The 23,473-nt window shown below is 39.3% G+C and overlaps 1 protein-coding gene across 1 annotated transcript in view; it reads left to right on the top strand.

The window, feature by feature from the left end:
* Window positions 1-23,473, top strand: part of LOC116305878 (general transcription factor 3C polypeptide 1-like) — a 26,864-nt gene continuing 3,391 nt past the window's right edge. Inside the window, exons 1-34 of the mRNA XM_031715855.2 lie at window positions 1-149; window positions 657-877; window positions 1,412-1,569; window positions 2,199-2,439; window positions 3,012-3,194; window positions 3,830-4,076; window positions 4,635-4,726; window positions 5,846-5,964; window positions 6,286-6,479; window positions 7,021-7,074; window positions 7,420-7,517; window positions 8,479-8,543; window positions 8,627-8,705; window positions 9,290-9,394; window positions 10,131-10,232; window positions 10,654-11,007; window positions 11,703-11,800; window positions 11,984-12,077; window positions 13,232-13,415; window positions 14,053-14,226; window positions 14,581-14,620; window positions 14,940-15,073; window positions 15,290-15,406; window positions 15,620-15,702; window positions 15,861-15,962; window positions 16,438-16,551; window positions 17,200-17,282; window positions 17,768-17,867; window positions 18,187-18,279; window positions 18,887-18,958; window positions 19,416-19,472; window positions 20,631-20,704; window positions 21,212-21,404; window positions 21,853-23,184. Coding sequence (XP_031571715.2) covers window positions 98-149; window positions 657-877; window positions 1,412-1,569; window positions 2,199-2,439; window positions 3,012-3,194; window positions 3,830-4,076; window positions 4,635-4,726; window positions 5,846-5,964; window positions 6,286-6,479; window positions 7,021-7,074; window positions 7,420-7,517; window positions 8,479-8,543; window positions 8,627-8,705; window positions 9,290-9,394; window positions 10,131-10,232; window positions 10,654-11,007; window positions 11,703-11,800; window positions 11,984-12,077; window positions 13,232-13,415; window positions 14,053-14,226; window positions 14,581-14,620; window positions 14,940-15,073; window positions 15,290-15,406; window positions 15,620-15,702; window positions 15,861-15,962; window positions 16,438-16,551; window positions 17,200-17,282; window positions 17,768-17,867; window positions 18,187-18,279; window positions 18,887-18,958; window positions 19,416-19,472; window positions 20,631-20,704; window positions 21,212-21,404; window positions 21,853-23,184 — 5,508 coding nt within the window. The 5' untranslated portion in view covers window positions 1-97. The remainder of the gene's footprint in view (window positions 150-656; window positions 878-1,411; window positions 1,570-2,198; window positions 2,440-3,011; window positions 3,195-3,829; window positions 4,077-4,634; window positions 4,727-5,845; window positions 5,965-6,285; window positions 6,480-7,020; window positions 7,075-7,419; window positions 7,518-8,478; window positions 8,544-8,626; window positions 8,706-9,289; window positions 9,395-10,130; window positions 10,233-10,653; window positions 11,008-11,702; window positions 11,801-11,983; window positions 12,078-13,231; window positions 13,416-14,052; window positions 14,227-14,580; window positions 14,621-14,939; window positions 15,074-15,289; window positions 15,407-15,619; window positions 15,703-15,860; window positions 15,963-16,437; window positions 16,552-17,199; window positions 17,283-17,767; window positions 17,868-18,186; window positions 18,280-18,886; window positions 18,959-19,415; window positions 19,473-20,630; window positions 20,705-21,211; window positions 21,405-21,852; window positions 23,185-23,473) is intronic.

Genomic DNA, 23,473 nt, shown 5'->3' on the forward strand with positions numbered 1-23,473 from the left:
AACACTGAAGATTTTCTTCATTCCTCGCAAGAAAATATTGAAAATCATGACTTAAAATTTAAAATGCTAGCCATTTTTTGCCGAGTTTAGAATAGCTATGGATGCTCTTCTCGTTTGTGCAGAGGAAATAGCACTGGAGGGGCTGGAAGGTATGTATGGAGTAGCTTGAATCTTGCTTGAATCAGAACATGGTAGTCTGGTTTTCAAATTTACCACCTTTTTGATAATTTTGTTGGCTCCATCATCTCGTTCCAGCCAATATAAGCTGGGAGAACGTACATGGTTAACACGAGAGAGTTGTTATGCAAGATGTTGAGAAATGAGTATGACATGTAGGAGAGTGCTTCCCAACACTTCTTGAGCGTTCTTCCAATCCCCAAGCTAGTACTTCTTAATTTCTGTTATATATTCCAAGAAGAGTCTTTCTAATTTCATGCCAATGTCAACATACACATGCTGTGTCAACCTTATGAAGCATGGAACCCCAGCCAATTAGAAAGCAAGATTCGCTGTTTCATTTTATATGAATTATGAAATAAAAAGTTTACACATGCTGTGTGCTGGTCACCCTGATCATAATGCACGCGCAGCAACCAATCAGAAATCAAGATTTATAGCTTACAGTTACTTTATAACCATAGTTACTTTCATTCCAGGCTGCCCAATAGTTCAGCTGTGGAATGACCTAGAGAAGACATCATTCCCATTTCCACTTAAGCTGGATGACTCTGCCAAGAGCTACTTATGGACAGGAATAGTAGAGGCGCTTGATGTTTCTTTCTACTTACTGGACCAACCACTTCCTCGTATCTTCTCCAGTATTGAGGATAAAAGCATGAAGAAATTCCTGGATAGCTGCAAAAATTTGGATCTAGAAGTATGCATTATTTATGAAAGCTTGTACATATATCACCTATAACTACATACTTATTGTCAAGACCAAGTAGACTTTGGTAGACATCAATCAAGGCATTTCTATGACATTTCAACACATTTGTACTTTCCAATAATGTGTCATGGAAACCCTTTGATTGAGTTTCACCAAAACCATATTTTGTTGTGTTTTTTTTCTTCCTCTTGCATGTGATTGTTAGCATTGTAAAGAGTTTGTTATAGTAAAGATTGCAACCTCTTAGCACTCTACCAACAACCTATAGGTGGACATAATGTTTATAGACATCGCCATTGGGATCTTGATGTGCCAACCATTTTAACAATAGCTTTTGACACTTTGCTTTGATGGAATATCCAATAGATTCCTAGTTGGCAATTTAGATACATTTATCAAACAAAAGACTAAATTCATTGAACGGCCACCTATTGATGATGTGATACCAATACTCAACCAACACCTTACTTACAACCTTACTGATCATGACATCCTTTAATTGCTTACCTTTAACTTTCTAAGGAGCATAATATTGATGTGGCCATGAGCCATTACAGTTTGGTTAATGATGGCAAGATAAGAGGATCTTGTCCTGAATATAAAAATAGAAAAGATGTGACATCTGAAATAAGAAGTGCATCAGGACAGTGTGTTATAACTCTTGAAGAAGCACAAAAAAGGTACTTAAAAGGAATCATTTGAATAATTATGTTAGAGTAATACCTTAGCAGTTTGAAAAAGAATGGCTACTCAATGGGCAGACATGATGGCTGCCTGGCAGGCTGATCAACATTTGACCAGTCACTGTGAACAGTCAAGTGGCATGGACACATAAGAGGCTTTAAACCAGACAAGTTCTAACTTTGACTGGACATTGACAGTGACCGGCCATTATGTTATGCCCTATTTAGAGCCATAGGGGACTGGTCATAAAGCAAAGGGGAGGAGGGGTGAGGGAGTAAAACCAGGGGGTGGGTCACACAATTTTTAAAAGGGGTTGGCTGCCTTTAAAATTTATTATAAAGTAAGGGTGGGTCTTTTTATTTTACTTTAATCATTTTTTCATTTCTTGCATGGAAACTTAGGGGGGCTATCATTTTTTCAACCCTGTTTTATACTGGGCTAGCAAAAAAGAACTCCTTCAAATCCAGTTTTACCCCCACCCCCCTCCCCCCACTTACTTTATGACCAGTCCCTAAACATTTCATATTATGGTGGGGTGGGACCTGAAAAACTTTAATGCCCAGCAGAATCATTAAGATTAATTGTGTAAAAATTATAATGTCCATCCCTTATGTGATTGATTTAGGTTTGGAGACAGGCTTGTGATGGTTGCATCACAGGACATAAGAAATAGAGTTCTGGTGCCAGAGGATGTTGATCCTAATGTAGTCTTGAGTGACGTAGAATACTGTATCCTGGAGCATGTGGGTCAGGCAAGAAACAAAGGACGACTGCAACGATGTATCAATATCTTCCTGAAAATAGATTCTAAAACAACTTTTCATTTCTTGAAGAAGATGGGCAAGATTGGTCTTGTAACAAAACAGGTGTGATCATTAGCTAGGCTTATAGAAGAATACACTTTTTGGGATGTGGTGGGTAGGTTACATTACAGTAGATCAGAGCTGTTATTATGCACCAACTATTTTTTCTGGATTGACTAATAATGATAATAATAATAATGGGGTTCTTATATAGCGCATTTCAAATATCTCGATGCGCTTCACTTTTTATAACCAGTGGAGGACTTTAGGGGCTGCGTATTAAGGCGCTATATCAACGATGCAGCTTACAATCATGAGTGTGAATTGTTAGTAGATTAGTATTATGCCTCCAAATTGGGATAGGCTGTTGAACCGGAAGACAATCCCCTACTCTTACACAAATAATTCAACAGGTTCTTTTATGTCCCCAAATTACTGTAGGTTAGGAAGGGTTAGGAGACATGGCCTCAGTTTTAAGTCCTTGTCCAAAAAGACTTGAAGGTCTAACCATTTGTTTTGTTGTAAAAATGCCTTTATGTTTCCTCATGAACACAAGCCTAGCCAGTCCAGTACAATAGTTATATAAATTGGTCATCATATTTCGAGAGCATTCTTATAGTGATTTTTGTTTACAGAAATTTGTTGCACATAATATGCTTTCAACGAACATTTGCTCCAACATTATAAAACTCAAGAAATTTCACTCCCCCTACTACCACAAATATGATGTGTTGGGACATCAGATATGTCAAAAACTGCTGGAACAACCAGACCACACAATGGCACTGAAAGACCTTAGGATATTTTGTGAAGAAAGCGTAAGTAAACTTTTTCTAGACTTCTAATTTCTTTCAATAAATAGACATTATGATAAATTGCCATTATCGAGCAGCTATGTTTTTTTAGCTATTCATTCTTTTTTATCACTGTTTATCTGTCCACTCTACTCATCCATCATTTGATCCAATTACCACATATCTATCCTCCTTTGTTTTTGTTTTTTTCTATTGAGCATTTTACCCTTCTGTTTATTCATCCACTGCATTTGTAATATCCTTTCTTGTCCTATCAAGTGCAGATCCAGGGGAGCTAGGGGGGGGGGGGGAGGGGGGGGACAAAGGGGGGCTGAAGCCCCCCCTTCACCAGGAGGAAACGATACTTTTTTATATTGTTTTCCGTTGTATTGACAGAAAAAACTCATTTAGCCCCCCCTTAAACTCAATTAGCCCCCCCTAAAATTTTGGCTGGATCTGCCCTTGCCTATCTTTGTCTTTTGCCATTGCATCCATTCATCTCCTTCAATCCATTTCCTCTTCTCGATCCATCTCTCTCTCTTTCTTCTTTTCTTTTTCTTTCATTTTTCTATTGATTCATCGCATTATTGATTAGAAATGCCTCGTTGGATAGATTTCAAAATAAAATTATTCTCATCTTGAATGTTTTGTAACCAAAGGGAACAAGAGAACGCATCTTCAAGAGGGTTCGTCAATACCTTCAAACTTCAGGTCATATAGAAATAGTAATGAAAAGGGTTCCAAGCATAGCAAAGACAAACAAAACTAGACCAAATAGAGGAAACCTCAGACACTATATTAAAGTCATTAAGCCTTTTCCTCTTCCTAATGGCAAACAAGATGATAATGATGATGACGATGATGATGAGGAAGATGATGATGATGATGATAACATTCAGATTTGTGGTATGTTGTGACAGGATTTGGCCTCATTTTAGTAGGGGGAAGTGTTCACCTCTCACCAATGTGACCTGGGTGTGAGTCCTGCCAGGCTCAGTGTGATATCTGAGTAAAACTATTTTTGTGTTTTAAGGGTTTTTATCTGGGTTTCTTTGGTTTTCTTCCCTCTGCAAAAATCATCTTCTAAATTCCAGTTCCTTTTAGTTCAAGTTATTAACCAATAAGAGATAGCGGTTCCCACGCCTAAAAATTAGCACAGGCCTCAAAAACAACACTAACTTCGTTTGAAGATACATTTACACAAAATTCTGGTATAACAGGTTTTTCAAATCCAGTAAAAAGAAACATTTTAAACTACCTTTTATGGAGTGTAATGTGTGAAAACCTGTTTGGAACAAAAGAAATGACGCACTTCCGTAATGTTTCAATTGCCAACTTCCTTGACAATAATTGTGAATGTATGTGAAGATACAAAACACCATCCAGCCTCCTTAAATCCCCTTTATTTTAGTAAATTGTGTCTGAAAGCATGGTCAAATGATGGGTGCTCTAATTTTTCTACAGATGGCAACCCTAATTTGGTGGTTGAGTTTTCTCTTTTGAAGCAAATGTACGACTTCATTGAAAGTAAAGCTGAACATGGAATACGAAATATGGTACAGATGGCAGATGTCTAAATATATTTAAGGGTTAAATGCAGAAGGGGGTGTTTGACTAAGCTACCACTGGTGACCACTGATGGTAATAGTAAAAAATATGACCCCTGAATAAATGTCAGTAGGCTATGGCCAAAGCCGCATTGTCCACCTACCAATATACAGTACTACTGACAACCTGCCTTCACTCTACCAATAGTCCACTCACAATCTACCAAGACTTTGCTGACACTGATTTGGGGGCCATATTGTTTATCATTTCCACCACCAAAGGCAGAGGGGCCTGGTGTCCAAGGGCATACTCTATCTATTCAAACAAAATTTGGACTTAATGTCTCAAAAGTAGTATGGATTTTTTTAAACTTTCAGACTTTATCCCCTATGCCTCCCAAAATATTCCTAGAATCAACACTGTGTTGGATAAGACAGATTTTATCACTGCTTCCATACATGTAATTTATTGATTCTCACTTATTTAAACACATGGTGCAACAGGATTATCTCCATACCATCTATCAGATAAATAATTTTATAAAATAACTGTTATAATAATTGTATGCGTGCGCACTTTCCATTGCGTCATTCCTATCTAAAATAACGGTTATTGTAATTTGTATTTCATAAAAGAAATAAGAAACGTGCTTGCTGTGCTGTGTGCCCTTATAAAGCACTTGGGGATTGGCAGAACACTCAAGAAGTGTCCAGAAGCACTCCGTTACGCGTCGTGCTTCTCCGAACACTTCTCTCATGTTCTGCCAGTCCCCGCGTGCTTTATGACTGCGCACAGCATGCGTGCACGTTTTCTATTTCTTCAGTTATAGTACATAAAACTACAAGGTCCGAACCATACTCTTACTGTTTGACAGTAGTGTACTGCTGATGAACATGTTGCAACATGTGTAGCTTGTGGCAATGAAATGAGTGGTAAAGCAAGACAGCTGTTCATATTCATTTGCTATGTCCATTGTCTTTACCAATCAGCATTTGCTTTCAACAGTATTACTTATTGCATGGATCATTATAAACCAAAATTGTTGTTGAACTCAATTATTCTATTAAGTACTTAAGTTTTATTTAACCATTAATTGCAACACTCCTACTAAGTCAGTCTCTTTACAGGACATTGACAAGGCCCTAAAGATTTCTCATTATGAACGTCGTGCCCTGGTGAATAACCTTGAAAAATCAGGTTATATCAAGCCAGTTTTGACTTATGGTGGACGGCAGTCATTCTTAAGGTACATTCTATTTTAACTATTTTGTCTAGTTTTATACCAATTTTCTTTATATTACACATCTCCAAAACAAGTGGCTAATCAATTGTGATGTGGGGGTGTGTGGCTTCCATCCGTCCATCACACTTCCACCAGTTTGAGTTAGTATGTATTTGATTGATGTAAGCCAAAACCAGACACCTTGGGCTGCAGTGATCATGTAATTTTGAAAATGTTTTTTTTTTTGTTTGAAAAAATGTAGTACTTTGGCTCACACTCCCCCTTTTTTCAAGGGTGTTCCTAAAAATTAAGCAAATATATTTATCTAATATTTTTTCTTTTCAGATATGTTGCAACTCCATATGAAGAAGCCAGTACCCATTTATCAAAGTTACTTGCAGAGGAAAAAAAGTTGGATGCCATGAAAACTTTTGCTGGTACTGGGAAAACTTCTCCTTCAGTGGGGACTCCCTCTCAGACACCGTTAGACTCTCCCTGCCCTTCACCTGGCCAGTCCACACAATCCACAGAAAATACGGGTAAGAAGATGTCATAATTGCTAATAATACTATATAATTATACAGCTTCTCATTAATCCCGTATAGGTAACTGTCCAATTATTTTCTTAATTGGACAGGTCTTGTTGATATGGGATTAATGAGGCAGCTATATAATTAATAGGTAATGGGATTTCATGCTCCCCAATCAAGAAATAATTAGACTTGAAAATTCTGAGGACTTCCAAAATTGGATGAGGCCGTAGGCGGAGTGTCGGATATATCGACACTAACCTCTGTGTTCTTGATGATAATAAAAATGAGGAATGCAAGTCATTCCAGATATTCTTTGATCTGTAATGACCTATCTACTATCCTATTGCCAGAGCTATCTATCACCTATTGGCTATCACCTATTGCCTATCACCTATTGCCTATCGCCTCTCACCTATTCCCTATCTTTTATATATATTAGTCTATTCTAAGCTGTTAGTAAGAGCACTGTATTATGTACAAAGAATTTCATTGATGCTATGTTGTTGGTAGCAGCAGTAATATCATTATTTTGGACATGTAAATGCAGAAATCAAAGATACAACCATGGAGGAAAAGAAACCAAAGTCCAAGTCTGCTCTTGGTTAGTAATTTATCATTTCTGTTAATCTTTATCATAAACTTGAATAGTACTCACACCCTGATTGGTTGAGAACTGTGCTTCATCTAGTGAATGGAGCACAGTGACACAATCCATGCAAGCATCAAACTTTGCAAAGAATTATGAGAAAACAGCATCAAAAACTACCAACAATTTTGATCTAAATCATATCATACGATAAGACTTTTTCTCTCGCCCATATGGCTGGTGCTTCTCTTGACACTGCATGCTTTATTACTGAACAAGGCCAAGAATTTTGAATTTTAAGCTGTCTTGTTAAATATATGAGATTTTCACAATGTGAACTTTTTCCCTTTGTACCTATAGCTGGTAAGGTAACTTATCGAACACTGAAGAGGAACAACTTTATCATTGACTTTCTGAAAAAAAAAAAGGTTGTCAAGGGATATCTCCCAATACTTAAGGTAAGATTAATTAGACCTCACTTTTATTAACAGATTATGCGGAGTGGTTTCCAGCTTCTCGAGTGTTCTCCCAACATCTCGAGTGTTTTGATCAGAGTATCAAACACGGAAAACTGTTTTAAATTTTGATCTGTTGAATAGAATAAAAAACGCGCGAAAAGATCGAAAAAAAGCAAAGTATAAGTAAATTCTCCTTACGTGCCGTCTTATTCAAACTGACCAATGAGCGGTCGCGATAGATTAAAATCTGACAGTTGCAATACTCGTGCGCGCTAAATGACAACAGCGTGTTTTGATACATTAAATCAAACATGGTTTTCGACCAATCATAGCGCGCGTAGTATCCCAATTATTTTATAAAGTAAAATTAAATAATGGCATTTGCTGGAGTGGGGCAGGACTTCTGGGTTGGCATCTTTCACTAGAAGTGATTTCATATTCATTCATACTCTTGCTAATATACCTCTTATCTTGGGCGTAATGTTTTCCCATTACAGACAACATGTCATTCTCTTGAGAATAAAATTATTTGTTTGAGTTGTATCCATATTAATGTGTCTCCTTATGTACGACCATTAAACAAAGAAATGATGCTCTAGGGAATGACGTATGGTCTGAAATGAGAAAACATTATGCCTAAGCTAAAGATGTTTATACCCCAAAACCATCAAACAAAGAAATGATACTCTAGAGAATGTTACGTGGGCTGAAATGAGAAAACATTACGCTCAAGCTAAAGAGGTCTACTGTATACCCCAAAACCATCAAACAAAGAAATGATACTCTACAGAATGACACGTGGTATGAAATGAGAAAACATTACGCTCAAACTAAAGAGTTCTACTGTATACTCCAAAACCATTAAACAAAGAAATGATACTCTAGAGAATGACACGTGGTATGAAATGAGAAAACATTAGGCCCAAGTTAAAGAGGTCCATTATGTATCCCTTATCGGTAGGCTATCCAAGAAGCTGAGGAAAAGGAAGGTTTGGAAAGCAAGATGGATCGTGTTTGTCTAAAAAGGTATAAGTAGGATTTCTCATGCCTTTTGTGAGTTGTGATCATGACAGGTACCTAATTATGTCAAGTCCTTCTGTTCTACACAGGTCTCTTGCTAAACTACTTGATGATGGACTAATCAAGAGAATGGCTACTGTTATTAACATCAATGAAACCAGCCATAATGTAAGTATTAGAGTTGTCAGGCCTTGTCATCATCTCTTTAGAGATCGTCCGTTTTTGTGGTGTTTTTGGGGGGGGGGGGGGGGGGGGAAGGGAATCACTATGCATCCCTATCTTCATTATCCAACACCACCATCACCATCAACACCTACATCACCATCACCATCAACACCACCATCACCACCACCACAACTATCACCATCACCATCAACAACACTCAACACCACGTTCACCAATTGGCGCCTTCAACCTTCACCAAAAACCCTTTTTTGTCTATGCCTTTAAAAAACTCTGGACTGATCAAAGTCAGGGTACAGCTAAAAGATCCAATTGTAATTTAGCTGGATAGGTTTTACCCCCATGCAATGGTTCCTAGGTGAAGCATGCAGGTCATCATCAATTAAATGATCTCCATCATATACACCATACAGTCATAATAAGTATAGGTAATAGGACTACATGCTGTCCAATTTGGAAATAATTGGATTAAAGAATTTCAGCCTCTCGGCCTCTTTCAATTTTGTCAGTCCTTGGAATTTTTTGAATTCAGTTATTTCCAGATCATTTGTTATCATTTTATATTACAGGTTGAATTCTATCTAGACATATCAGTCAGCCCTCAAGACTCAGTTGTGAAAGTTGCTATTGATCAATGCCGATTTAGAATATATGGAGAGGCAAACAAATCAAAGGTATGGAGTTCCACTGGATGATAACCCTATGTAAAATGAATATTACATGATTTTTTCATATTTTATTCTTTCTTTCTCTTTTATTTGGTGAGCAAGGGTGGTGTAGTGGTAAAACCAATCTGAGTTCTACAGGTCCTAAAGGCCATGGGTTCGATTCCTTTAGACGGCAAAAGTGAATAGAGTATGTTTGATGTGGTGCTCTGGGTTCTCTAGTTTCCCTACCGTTTACAAACACCTACTTTTGAGTTGGAATTAGACCGTTTTCTCAAGGTTGCGTGCGCATCCAAATTTAAGGAACATGACAGGCCACGAAACCAGAACAGGAGGTTTATAACTAGAATTATCATACATTTCTATGATTTTTTATTTATTTATTTTATAAGAACTGATTCTATTTTATTCTATTTTACTGAATTGTGTTTTTCAGTATTGTGGCCCGTCAAGTTGGATGCGCACGCAACCTTGAGAAAACGGTCTATTAGTTAGAAAGTTGAATCGTTAGTTACTATTAGTAGAGTAATGGGGCCTTAATGCTTTCCTAAGAAAAATGATGAATGCATTGATTTCTGCTCTTTTACTCCGACGAAGGCCTAGCGTCCGAAACGTCAGTTCCTTCACCTTTTCACGGTGTATAATTTACCTTTTCATCATTACTGTTTCATTAGAAACACCGACGCAGCTCACACTAGTTTTTAGCTAGTTATCTCTTCTGATTTCTGTTGTGTTCGTTGTGTAGGCTCCAAGTAAAAAGAGAACCAAGACAGAAACTGATGGACACAAAGAGGAAGATGAAGTCGAGGATGAAGACTGTGATCCAGACAAGATTATCTCAGATCATGTAGGTTTAGTGGCAGATCTCAGACTTTAGCATCCTTAATTTTTTTTCTTTTCCTTGAAAGGGCCAAATTAGACTTTCGCTAAGTCCGCCGCCCGCTTTGTTTAGTTTTTTACTTGAATAATAGGGTTAATTGTTAATCATCCTTCCAGTCACCTAGCTATCATAGATTCCTTTTCACCTTTTACATTTTTCATCTGCCAATCCATCCTTTCATTCGCTTGTGCGTTCATCCATTAATCCGTCCATCCATCCGCCCGTCCGTCCGTCCGTCCATTCATCTATTCATCCATCCAATTATTCATTAATTCATCCATTGATTCATCTAACCATCCATTCATTTATCCATCCATCCTTTATTACCAAGAGCCCTTTATTACCATCCACGCTTCATTTCACATCCATATGATACTTACTATTTCAGAGCTTAAGGTATAGATATGGTTACCTAGCCAAGTTCCCGCGCATGCGCCTCCTCCATGAATATCTGTGGCAGGTGATCTTTGGCATCAAAGAAAGAAATCAAAAAAAATCCAAACCCAAGTCTTCTGGATCTGCGGACGCTGGATCTGTAAAAAAAGAGAGTAAAACAAGTGAAGTCAAAAAAGAAAAGTTGAGCTCGGGTGAATTTGATTCCAAAACTCATGATTATGACTGGATTCAATACCTGGAACCATTTGCTTTATATGACATGCCGTTAGGCTGGTTCAAACTGAGTGATGCTACTTCTATTATGCCGCTGTCTGTGTTCTGTAACATCATGGGTATTGTCACAGAGGTACAGTTAATATTTATTGAGTATCAAGCCTTGTTATCACTTGTGACGGAATCGGAGACAGAATTGGAGTCAGAGTTGGAAGCAGTTTATGCGTGAAATTACAAGTGAAAACCTTTCGTCATAGGTGTAAGCACAAGCTGAGGAAAAGTAGGCCTTCTGGTTCTTCTGATTCAGTTTTTGGCATGATCTAGACTCCAATTCCGACTCCATTTTTTGCGGGTGAGGGCTGTGGCTTTAGAGGTGAGGGACGTGTGCGCTTACCTTGTCCAATCTTAGCTACCACTTGCCACACTACTGTGCTGAGAGAAGAAAACAAGTAGCAAGGGTTCCCTTTGGGCTGCTTCAAGAATGCAAGATAAAACCATGACATTTAGTTTTACCGATTAAGCAACATAACACCAGCTAGCACCCAAGGTCCTCCACGTTGCATTACTGGGATAATCATGAAATCTAATCAACAAGTGCGAACCACCGGGTGATAGAACTTCTGAAGCCAAGGGTATTGTGTAGCAATAAAACCAGTTCAGCTATTACTTGAATAGTGGGGGTATTATGTATGGCAGCCATGGTGAAGGACAACAACAATTTACACTTCATTTCACCTCAATTAACTATGTTTTCTCAAAGGAGAAAAACTCTGCGTTGTCCTACAATATGGCTGCCATTAAACTCCTATTATGCTCTTTTTTCCTTAGGTTGATGGTCTTGATGAATATTACAACGACCCAAAACTAAGACATACGCTTTTTAAAGATCTACCAAATAAGATGCAAAGACTACTGAAATATAAAGGGTTAGTACAAACAAAGCTAAAGCTAAAATACACAGATTAGCAATTTTGAGAGATTATATAGAGGCTTAGACTATGAACTTTTTGCTTTGGTGCCAGCATATATTACCAAATAAGCCCGCACGCTTACCCAAATTGTTCGACTTTTTGTGACACGGTATTGCACCTTTTCGTTAATTTTCACAGACGTTACAAGCAAAGTCTCTGTGATATTGTTAGTAATTTGATGTGTGCCGGTCTACTGACCCCTAAGCAACCTCTACCAAATGAAAGATTGATGGTGAGTTGAAAAATTATTCCATTGCGTTAGTATTATTTTTTTAGTAAAAGTAAAGTTTATGTGCATCGATTCATAAATAATGTAGCTTTAGTAGAGCACTGGTGTTAATGTTCAATTAGATCATTCTAATGACTGATGATGATAATTGGACTGCTGTTATTGGATTTTGCCATATTAATCTAAGATGTCAAAATGTTGGGCAAAGTTTCTTTGTTTTAAGTTAAGTTGAAGAGCAAATGTTGTTCTTATTACTACGCAAGCAGCATGTTTTCTTTCGGAGGCGCAACAACCAAACAGCCAATCTCAACACAAACCGGCAAGCCAATCACAGCACAGATGTTCCGATGTGTGCATATAACAGACACACCATCCAGTCTACACTATCACTCGATGAAGACTAGCAGTTTGCAGTCGAAACGTTACGGTTCTTCTACAAATGACCCTTAATCGTTAGACAAACGAATAGGTATCGTTTATTGCAATTTCCACGATGAATAATATTTCCATTTGATTTGAAAGAGCTTTGATTTTCTACAACAAAGAATATATGTTGCGCAGAGAGTGGTAAGCGAACAACAAGTTGCACAATTTTGATGCGCGTCAGTATTATTGCACATTTAAGCATAACATCAAATATAAACCCTCAGACGAACAAATTACACAATGAAAATACAACTTCATTAAAATATTAAAAGACTCTATATCTACCAAATACGATGGCATGCATTAGCACTGTTAGTTGTTGAATCTTATCTTTCTTCTCACAGACTGAGGTTCATTTCAATAGAGGGGCAATAGTTGTAGACACTTCTCCTTCGCATACATTAGCAATGTTAGTTGTTGAATCTTATCTTTCTTCTCACAGACTGAGGTTCATTTCAATAGAGGGGCAATAGTTGTAGACACTTCTCCTTCGCATACATTAGCACTGTTAGTTGTTGAATCTTATCTTCCTTCTCACAGACTGAGATTCATTAGAGGGGCAATAGTTGTAGACACTTCTCCTTCGCATACATTAGCACTGTTAGTTGTTGAATCTTATCTTTTTTCTCACAGACAGAGATTCATTTCAATAGAGGGGCAATAGTTGTAGACACTTCTACTTCGCATACATTAGCACTGTTAGTTGTTGAATCTTATCTTTTTTCTCACAGACAGAGGTTCATTTCAATAGAGGGGCAATAGTAGTAGACACTTCTCCTTCGCTGCCAAACTTTAACCGCACCCGAGAACCCCCCGACCACAAGTTTTCCTCCAAGAAGTTTTTGTTTGATGTCTTTGGTAATGTACAGGCTTACTGGGATGAAGTAATGTGTGTTGCTCTCAACACGCCACTGGGTAAGTAGAACAGTCTAATCCAGCAATCGAGTAGTGTAAGACTTGAACTGTTTGTCTTTGACTTAGCATTTTTGAAACCTTTTTACAGACGTTTTGATCCGTGACTACGGATCTTCTTCAGTGTGCCTTTGGTATTTGGGCAATCATATTCAAATGTTGGTGTTTGCTTGCGCTAGAGTCCCGTACGAGAGTAATATATTCAATTTTTTAATAGGCCATGGTGAGGGTGTCGACTTTATTCCCCTGTATGTCTCACAGAATTATCCCACTTCAGTTGCTTCTTACCCACAAGACTATGGTTGATTTTGGAAAGACTAATCAAATTGGCGTATACGAGAAGAGCAGAGATCACGAAGTGGGAGGTGATTGAATGGAGTAGTGACACCTTTTTTATCTATCAACTGAAGTCTCAATCACTTTCATCTTACACATACTGGTCTTCTATACCCCCACCCTCCCCACCCCTGGAAACACACACACTTTATGCTGTGCTTTGCAGTCCTTCGAGAGTCGGATAAAAATGTTATTTTCGCTTGCATCACTATTTGAAATGGCATGGACACTTCTTCATTTTAGTAAAACAGACACCATGCATGTCCTGACTTTCCCCAAAACTAATGGTATATCATCCTATTAGGTATGCGTCGAGCTTACCAACTTCCCCGAGACAGGAGATGGTTCAAATTTAGCTACTGTGAGGCACCAGTCATGCTGGAGGACAACATCATCCCTCCACCTGGTGACGGCAAAGGTGCTTGTGGTTTTGATACATTTCTTCATGCTCATATCGCCAGAAACTGGACTTTTAGTGGTAGGTGTTATACTTGGTTCAAACCATATGTTGCTATATACTATATAATTACGAACAGCTGGGCTAGGTTGTACGAAGGGTGGATAGCGCTATCCGGCGGCCTTATCCAGTGGATAAGTTGATGCAGTTTTCCAATAAATTTATCCATTGGATAAGATTTATCCATCGGATAGCGCTATCCAGGCTTCGTACAACCGGGCCCAGTAGTATAGTTCCCAAACTGCAATTTCATAACTAAATCTGACTCTCTAATAGTCAAGCGCGCGCTTTTTTTCCTATTGACTTTATGTGAATCGCTATTTAGGTTTCAAAAATATTATTTCAAAGTCAATCACCATTTTGTTTGTGTTTTAGGAACGCCATTGAAGTATGACATTGGATTGTCAGCACTCAAGTATGTATTTCATGTATTTCATTTCGCGCTGTCTATTCCTGATTTCCATTGTAGTGGGCCAAATTGGAAACCATCAATTACCTCTGTATTTGCCACCGTATCTACATCAAATAAAGATTATTAACCTGCAGTTCGACGTCAGGCGTTTTCCGTACGTCATAAGAAGTTGTTGCTGGAAGACGCACAAAATTTGCGATAAAAATGGGTGTTCTTTTCGCCATGCAGAATTCGTCGTTTGCAAGACAACTTTACTTGAAATAGCTATTTAGAGTTACAATAATAGATACATAATTTACGGCTACTCTGCTTTTGATTTTAGAAGCGTTAGGATAAAGGATGTTGAACCGCCTGCGAAGAAGGCAAAGAAAACTGGCAAAGAAAGTTCTAAGAAGACGAAATCCAACGAGGCTGACAAACCAAAACCAAAGAACAAGTCGAAACGGCCCTCATTTGGTAACAAACCTTTAGATTTCATTTTGCTTGTCTCACTTTTCGTTTTTCCGTTCCCTTCTTTTCACTGCTTTTCTTTTTTTTTTTCCTTTTTTCTTTCGTTAATTGCCCGTGCACATGCCTGTGCCTGTACTTGTGCTTACCTTGCCCTTGCCTATTTTTTCCTTCCTTTTCTACTTTCCTTTCCCCCCCGTTTAACCGGGCAATACTATATTTCAGAGGATTTGATAATAAGACCTCCAAAGAAGCCCAGAAGCGTTGGACCAAATATAAGAGCACCTTGCTTCCCTGACAAAAAGCAACAGAAGCAGACGCAGAATGCTAGCAAACATCTAAGTAAGTCTTTTCCCTTACGAATTACTTTTTTTTCATTCCTCCCTTCCTCCCTTCCTCCCTTCCTCCCTTCCTCCCTTCCTCCCTTCCTCCCTTCCTCCCTTCATCCCTTCATCCCTTCATCCCTTCTCTATTCTTTTCTATTCTTCTAACATATATTCCTCACTCCCCTCCTCATTTGCTCGTTCATTACTTCATCCATTTTTTTGCTTTTAGTTTCAGTAGATGATGTCGATAGAGAAGCAATATCTAAGGCCATAGGATTGCGGAAGAGTTTCTCGACAGATATAGACAAAATAGTACGTATGAGTTCATTTAATTCAGAAGAGATTATCCAGTTGGAATAGACGTTGTCGACTTTGACTGGGACGTAGAAGCATCATTTTTAGTTGGGGGAGGTATATTTCTATTCAAACCCAAGATCTATGCATCTTTAACGGATTTGTTCTTTTTCCAGCTTATTCTTTGTAGGATTGGTCTTGAGATCATGAAAAAGACTTCATATCGCAATCCCTACCCATTCCAAGACATCAGGAATATTGTGCACGAATACTGCGAGGTATAGTTCGATGGTCCGTTCTCCTTATTACCTCTCGATACTACTACTTCTTATTCAACTGTTTTAGCTTCTTCTAGAAATGCAAGGCAATTGCGTTAAAGTAAAGGAATTACAACATGACCGAGTCTGGAACGAAAGCAAATGCGCACCGCACATGGTTATGGGGCCAAGTTTGGAGCACCCACTCGTTTAGACCTGTGATCCTAACAGCGATTCCCTACAGTCTTTCTTTGAACTTCGGAAAGGCTTTGTCTGTCTGAGATTCCAGAGCTGGACCCATGCATTTTTATTGATGCGGGGTCACAAAAACGAGCTGAGTAGCGAGAAAGAGACGTGCGCGCACATCCTTTTTGTCCTTTTTTTCTCAAACATGAATTAACTACTAAGAAAAGTGGACTCAGTTCTGAATTAACTAAATTATTGATCAATGACCATAACTTGCCGCACAGTAAACTTATTATCTTGTATTGTATAGGATGCTTCTGATAAAACAGCACCCAATTGTCAACAGCGACTTCTTCGTCTGATGAAAAATCCCAAGAATGTCACTACCGTCAATGTTTGTGTGGCAGAGTATTCTTCTAGTAAAGTAAGTGTGCGTAACTCCGGGGAAAAAAAACTAAAAAAGGTGAAGAATAATGCTGGGTACAGAACCAGGGTGGATCAAGGATTGTCATTTTGAGGGACTGGGTTTATAAGTATAGGAAATCGCACGATCTCGAGTACAATTCGGAATTTATAGGTACGAGTGATGTTTTGAAAGTTTTCAAAAATTGGACGAGCCTTTAGCCTTGAGGCGAGTTCAAATTGAGAACTTTCAAAACATCACGAGTATCTATAAATTCCGAATTGTACGAGAAGATTGTGCGATTTTTTGTTTATAATACACTCAAAAAAAATTGAGCAACTTAACTGGGACTCTACAGAGTAAAATTTGGGATCTAATTGTACTCCTCTCGCCCAATCAGAATCAAATAATTTTGTAGAGTGTATTATAAACTAAGAAACAAATGCCAACCATACATTCTGAAAACTTCTCAGGGAATCAAGTGGGGCGTAACAGTACTAATACACTCGCCTCACTCCTCTGGGGTCTCGAGTTCGATTCCTAGACTCAGCATCAGAGTAGAGTTTGTGAGGCTATGCTTCCCTTGATTCAAAGTTTTTTCTCTGGGCTCTGATGAAATCATTGTGGATTTTTTGGTTAATCATTTTGTATTTCTGATTCATTTTGCAGGAATTCTTGGGACTAGACAACCCAGAGCTGCCCTTTTCTGAGACCTTCCATTCTCTCGTAACTAGATTAATCGAACTCTCAAGGTAAAAATGACATAATACAACGTAGCTAGAGACACGACACTCAATCAAGAAATACTTTACCATTCAACTATTTACTTAAGGTAGAATCAATACTAAAAGTACTGAATAGACCCATTTCGAATTCAAAATTACCGCTGTGTTCCTTGATTACAGACTCATCTGCACAGGGTTAGCCTCGTATCAGTGTTTAAATATTCACAAATACCAACGGTAAAGTAAAGAATGCACGACTTCAACAATACAAACATTTTGAAACTCGAGGGACCTTGACTGGAACACGTGAACATTCTGCACAAACTCGAGGCTAACCCTGTGGAAATGAGTCTGTAATCAAGAAATACAGCGGTAATTTGGAATTCGAAAAGGGTCTATTAGTACTTAATATATGTACTTTAAAATGTGCACGACTTTAAAGTGCATATGTCCTAATTCAATACTTTTAGTATATGCATGTTATTATTCATTCTGTAATGTAATGTTGTCAGGACGCGAGTTGCTTGTCTGGAAGACACTTCACAGTTATCGTCAACCTTGGATGAATTATACAAGAGGTTTTATGTACAAAGGCTCACTCTCCCTAGAGAGGTACGTTGAACAGTCAAAACATGATGAATAAATAAGTATCCAATTTATTCGCATTATAGTACGAAAAGAGATATTAAAGAGGTTAACTCTATTGAGAATATCTCCTAAGATTGGATTGGATATCCAGGGGGGGGGGGGGGAGGGGGGGATTGGATATCCAGGGGGGGGGGGAGGGGGGGGGAGGGGATGCTGATTATGTGCTTTGCACACCTTTTAACTACGTAGTAAAATGGATATCATCATATGAAAGTAGACTTACTTTTCTAGTTTTTCTCTGTTGTATAAGGAAAGAAAGGGTCTTCATTACTCTTTATTGCAGGTATTGCCACTTTCTGCAGATATTTCAGTCCTTGGGCCTCCCATCCAAACAGTTAGAGACATTCGTGTGTCTGTCGCCAGAAATGTCATTCAGGTGAGTTTCTCTGATCCTCAAAGGACGTAAGACCCAAGAAACATGTAAGTACCCATGAGACTTGAATAGAAATCACAAAAGGAACTTTAAGATTTGCAAAACGACGGCGAAGTTAACCGGAAATGTAGATAACTTCACTTTTGGGTTTCGCGCCTTAAAAGTCTGTCTTCCCCGCGGATTAGTACACTTTACAAACAATGTTTCGAATGAAATCTTTTAGATATCATTAACACTTATCATTTTATATCATACCATTATATTATACAATTATTCGAATTATTTTGCAAATTTTAACTCTAATACAGAGGGGTGTCAATGAAGTTACCTAGCTACCACTGATATTCAGGTGTTGATAGTCGTGTGGGTCAAAACAAATAAATATTTTTCTTGGGAAAATTATATATCTTGTTATGTAAAAGTATTGCATTGTTCCTGTCCTACAACATGGCTATCTGCAGTGAAGCTCCGCAATAGCTTACTTTGGATATAGCTTATAAGTTTTATTAGAAAGTGTAGTGGTTTTTAAGGCTTGCCTAAAATTAACGACCCGTTCAGCAGCACCCAAATGAAAACTAATTAAAGTGATTTCTTGTTTCCTTACCAACAGATGGCATGTCATTCAGAACAAGCCAAATACAACCATTTAGGAGTCTTTAAACTATTTGATGAGTTAAATATGGTTAGTAATATTTACCCCATGGCAAAAGCGAAAAACATTTTTTTTTAGATATTCAAGTGTGGTGTAGTGGTAGTGCACTAGCCTGTCACCTCTGGATTCCTGGACTTGCATGGCATCCGCCACGTTTGAGTAGTGTTTGTTGGGTCTTTCCCACAATTCGAGGGTTTTTTTTCGATTTCCTACTCCAGCAAAACCTAACACGCTGAAATGCAATTCCATCTGTAAGTTGGCCGTGCCGTGACTTAGATCAGCCAAGAGGTTATTTCAGGGTTCGATCTGTAAAATAGTCGTGACCTCATGACTTTGATCAGCCCAGAGATTGTTTCAGGGTTCGATCTGTGCGTTAACCGTGCCGTGACTTTGAAAACCCCAGAGGTTGTTTCAAGGTTTTTATAAAGTTAATGGAAAAATAGAAACTGCTGTCATGATTAGCTTATGTTTCTTTGTTCACGTGTAGGATGAAAAAGAAGAAGCCTTTAGAGAATTGCAGAAGACTGGTTTGATCATTAGAAGGGTTAGTGAGAATACGCCTACTGTAATGAGAGAGGGAGAGCAGATTTCTTGTTTGCGAAAAACTGTCGTACCATGACCATGACGGTGCCTTGTCCACGACGGTGCCTTGTCCACGACGGTGCCTTGTCCACGACGGTGCCTTGTCCACGACGGTGCCTTGTCCACGACGGTGCCTTGTCCACGACGGTGCCTTGTCCACGACGGTGCCTTGTCCACGACGGTGCCTTGTCCACGACGGTGCCTTGTCCACGACGGTGCCTTGTCCACGACGGTGCCTTGTCCACGACGGTGCCTTGTCCACGACGGTGCCTTGTCCACGACGGTGCCTTGTCCACGACGGTGCCTTGTCCACGACGGTGCCTTGTCCACGACGGTGCCTTGTCCACGACGGTGCCTTGTCCACGACGGTGCCTTGTCCACGACGGTGCCTTGTCCACGACGGTGCCTTGTCCACGACGGTGCCTTGTCCACGACGGTGCCTTGTCCACGACGGTGCCTTGTCCACGACGGTGCCTTGTCCACGACGGTGCCTTGTCCACGACGGTGCCTAGCCCATGACGGTGCCTTGCCCATGACGGTGCCTTGTCCATGAAGGTGCCTTGTCCATGACGGTGCCTTGCCCATGAAGGTGCCTTGTCCACGACGGTGCCTAGCCCAGGACGGTGCCTTGCCCATGAAGGTGCCTTGTCCATGACGGTGCCTTGTCCATGACGGTGCCTTGCCCATGAAGGTGCCTTGCCCATGACGGTGCCTTGTCCATGACGGTGCCTTGTCCATGACGGTGCCTTGTCCATGACGGTGCCTTGTCCATGACGGTGCCTAGCCCATGACGGTGCCTTGCCCATGACGGTGCCTTGTCCATGACGGTGCCTTGTCCATGACGGTGCCTAGCCCATGACGGTGCCTTGCCCATGAAGGTGCCTTGTCCATGACGGTGCCTTGTCCATGACGGTGCCTAGCCCATGGCGGTGCCTTTCCCATGACGGTGCCTTGCCCATGACGGTGCCTTGTCCATGACGTTGCCGGCATGACGGTGCCTTGTTCATGACGCTGCCGGCATGTCGGTGCCTTGTCCATGACGCTGCCTTGTCCAATAATTTTTCATTTGACGAGTAGTGAGTGATCTTTGATTTTTTGTTTGTCTTTTTTTGAATTTCAGAAAGACTTGTCCTCCGTCACGAATCTTAGAAGAACACTGCCGTTTGCCCCGATATCTGTTCAGTTATCCTACATGTAAGATCAAAAGAAAGTAACTACACAGCACCGCAACAAATGTGTTATAAATGTATCGAACTTACAGCTCAGATGCTGGCGTCTCATCCAAAAGAAGACTAGTGTGCTACAACTATCAGAATCCATTGCGCACTTATTTTTGTCAGTCAATTTCATCTTACGAGGCAATCAATAGTTCATGGTTATGACTCCCCTTAGTTACCGTTGCTATGTTCTACAGGCTTAAAAAATTATCTAGAATATCTCAGAATTTAAAACTCTGATCGCGGAAGATAAATCATAAATTGCTTAAATTGTTTATTTTCTGAGAGAATAAAATAAAATTTCCTCATAATCTTTTTAGTACGCTTCAAAACAAATACTGTGTAGTTGTTTGTAGGGAAACATTTTAATTTTACTGGAAAAACTGCTGCAACGGTGGTTGGTTCGCTAGCTATTGTGTGAGTTCATTCAATTCATTCTAGACATCCAGTTTGGTGATGACTCGTTCTTTCTTTTTTGTTTTAGATACAACCAGCACTTCAAGCCCAAAAGTACTCAGCCAAGTACTTTCGATGAAGCCATTCAGTTTCTTAGACATTTTAATAAGTCATCAGAAGAACCGTTAACACAGGCTCGTCCAACACCCATCAAGTTGTCTGAGGAAAAAGTAGCTGGTGGAGATATTGCTTGTATCCTGTCATTACTTACTGTGAACGAGGTTTGGATTCAATGTTTTGAATTTTCTGAATAGTGCTTTCTGAAGTTTTCTCTTTTTTCCCTTCCTTTCTTTTCGTTTCATTTCATTTCATTTTCGTTTCATTTCTTTTCGTTTCCTTTCATATGATTTTCTTCTGTTTCATTTCTTTTCCTTTTTTTCGTTTCGTTTCTTTTCGTTTCCTTTTGTTTCATTTCGTTTCCTTTTAGTTCGTTTCGTCTCGTTTTCTTTCATTTTTCTTACTTTTCGTTTCCTTTCTTGCTTTCCTTTCCTATGACATCTCCTTTGAAATGCTCTTTTTGTCTGCCCATTAAAATAAGGTTATCAGTAATTTTGCTACGTATTAGGCTTCGTTTTCGTTGAGGTAGGGTAACACTACTGCTAGGGTTCACTCTTTTGTTTTTGCCGTCATGGATGCTCAACCTTAACCAGGCATATTGTTTGTTCTTAGATAACTGTGGAGATCCATATACCTGACGAAATACTCCAGACAGACGAAAAGCAGCATGTCAATTTTCGCACAAAGAAGAAATCAATCATTTCTGTACCATCATCTTTGGTCACTCTAAAACAACTGTCTTCAAAACAGAAAAAAGTTGCAAAGAAAGGTGAATTTATTGAAGGTAAAGTGGCTAGCAAGCCGAAACCAAATGTCAAGAAAGCGAGGAAAACTGTGAAGAGAAAGTCAGAGAGTGAAAGGCCTGGTAGTATAGAGGAAGACAGATCAGAGCGCAGTGCCGAATCATCGGAGGATGGGACAAAAATAACGACAGAGAAGAGAACATCAGGAAGTGAAGAAACTAATGCGGCCGTAGGGTGGAACAAACCAGAAGGCGTTAAAAAAATAACAGACGTTAGGGAAGCAGAGACAAAAGAAACGAGGAAATCCGAAAGCAAACAAGATGGTCCTGGGGAAGAAAATACTAAAAGCAAACCAGCACGCGAAAGTAATTCAACAAAAGACAAGTCAAAAAAAAACACTGATAGAATCCATTCAACTGAGCACGAGTTCGTTAGACCCAAAGAAGTGTCTAAGGAGAAGGCAAACAAGAAAGACAACACACAGCAAGGCGTGGTCGTAGATGCACAAAACCTACAGGAGGATCCAGCAGAACGAATTCAAGTAATTGGCGCTTCGGGTGTCATAAAAACCCCAGCATCAACTAAGCAGGTCAAAGAAAAAGAGATAAAACGAAAAATGGAAGAAAAAACGGGAAATGTTCAAGGAGGAACTGAGGCAAATGAAGATACAGAAGATGAGGCACTAGAAGATCCTTTTGTGGATAACCAATCATTAATTCACTGTAAATTTAGCACCACCATTGATCTGTCATCCATGGACCACAAACTGTTCACCACTGACTATTGTTCTGACACACCCAGTACTCCTTCGGTTGATACAGAAAATACCAACATCACCAAGACACTCAAACGAGTAGGACGAATGAAGAGCAAGGGTCTCACTGCACCGATACTATTAACCAACTCTAGCGAAGTTGCCTTAATCAATAATTGCTCGTTATTTATTAGACCAAAGGTTACCACTGGAAACCAGGGTAACGTCTGTGACATTGACGTTCCCATGGATACACAAAGAAATAACCAATCACTTGATATTTTGTCATCATGCTCACTTGACGTCATTCTTGAAAACCCACCAACATTGAATGCATACTTAGATGCCAATAATGAATTCAATGCAAGTGATATAAAACTTTGCACTTTAATATGGGAAGCAGCGAATGAGATGAAAGAACTGGGAACATCCATGGCATTGCTCAAGGTATTTCTCTTTTCATATTGTGTATTTTCTTGGTCTGTATATAGTGTTGCTTCTAACCTCTGGGACCAATGCAATGATAGTGGAGGGGTGATGAGAACGTGTGTGAAATTTATACTCCATTTAAATCGAATGCATCAGGTATTCCAGCTTTTTATCTGCAATCTGCTGCATTTTTTATCTTGTTTGTTATTGCATTTTTTGCACTAGTCATCAGAAAAGTACCTAGGAAAAACAAGCAGATATGAATTCATATACTTATAGAAGCGAGATTAAGGGAAAGGCAAGAAAA

Source organism: Actinia tenebrosa, unplaced genomic scaffold, assembly GCF_029948245.1.
Source record: "Actinia tenebrosa isolate PJP-AT-01 unplaced genomic scaffold, QUT_ActTen_1.0 PGA_scaffold3__52_contigs__length_22856419, whole genome shotgun sequence".
NCBI lineage: Eukaryota > Metazoa > Cnidaria > Anthozoa > Actiniaria > Actiniidae > Actinia > Actinia tenebrosa.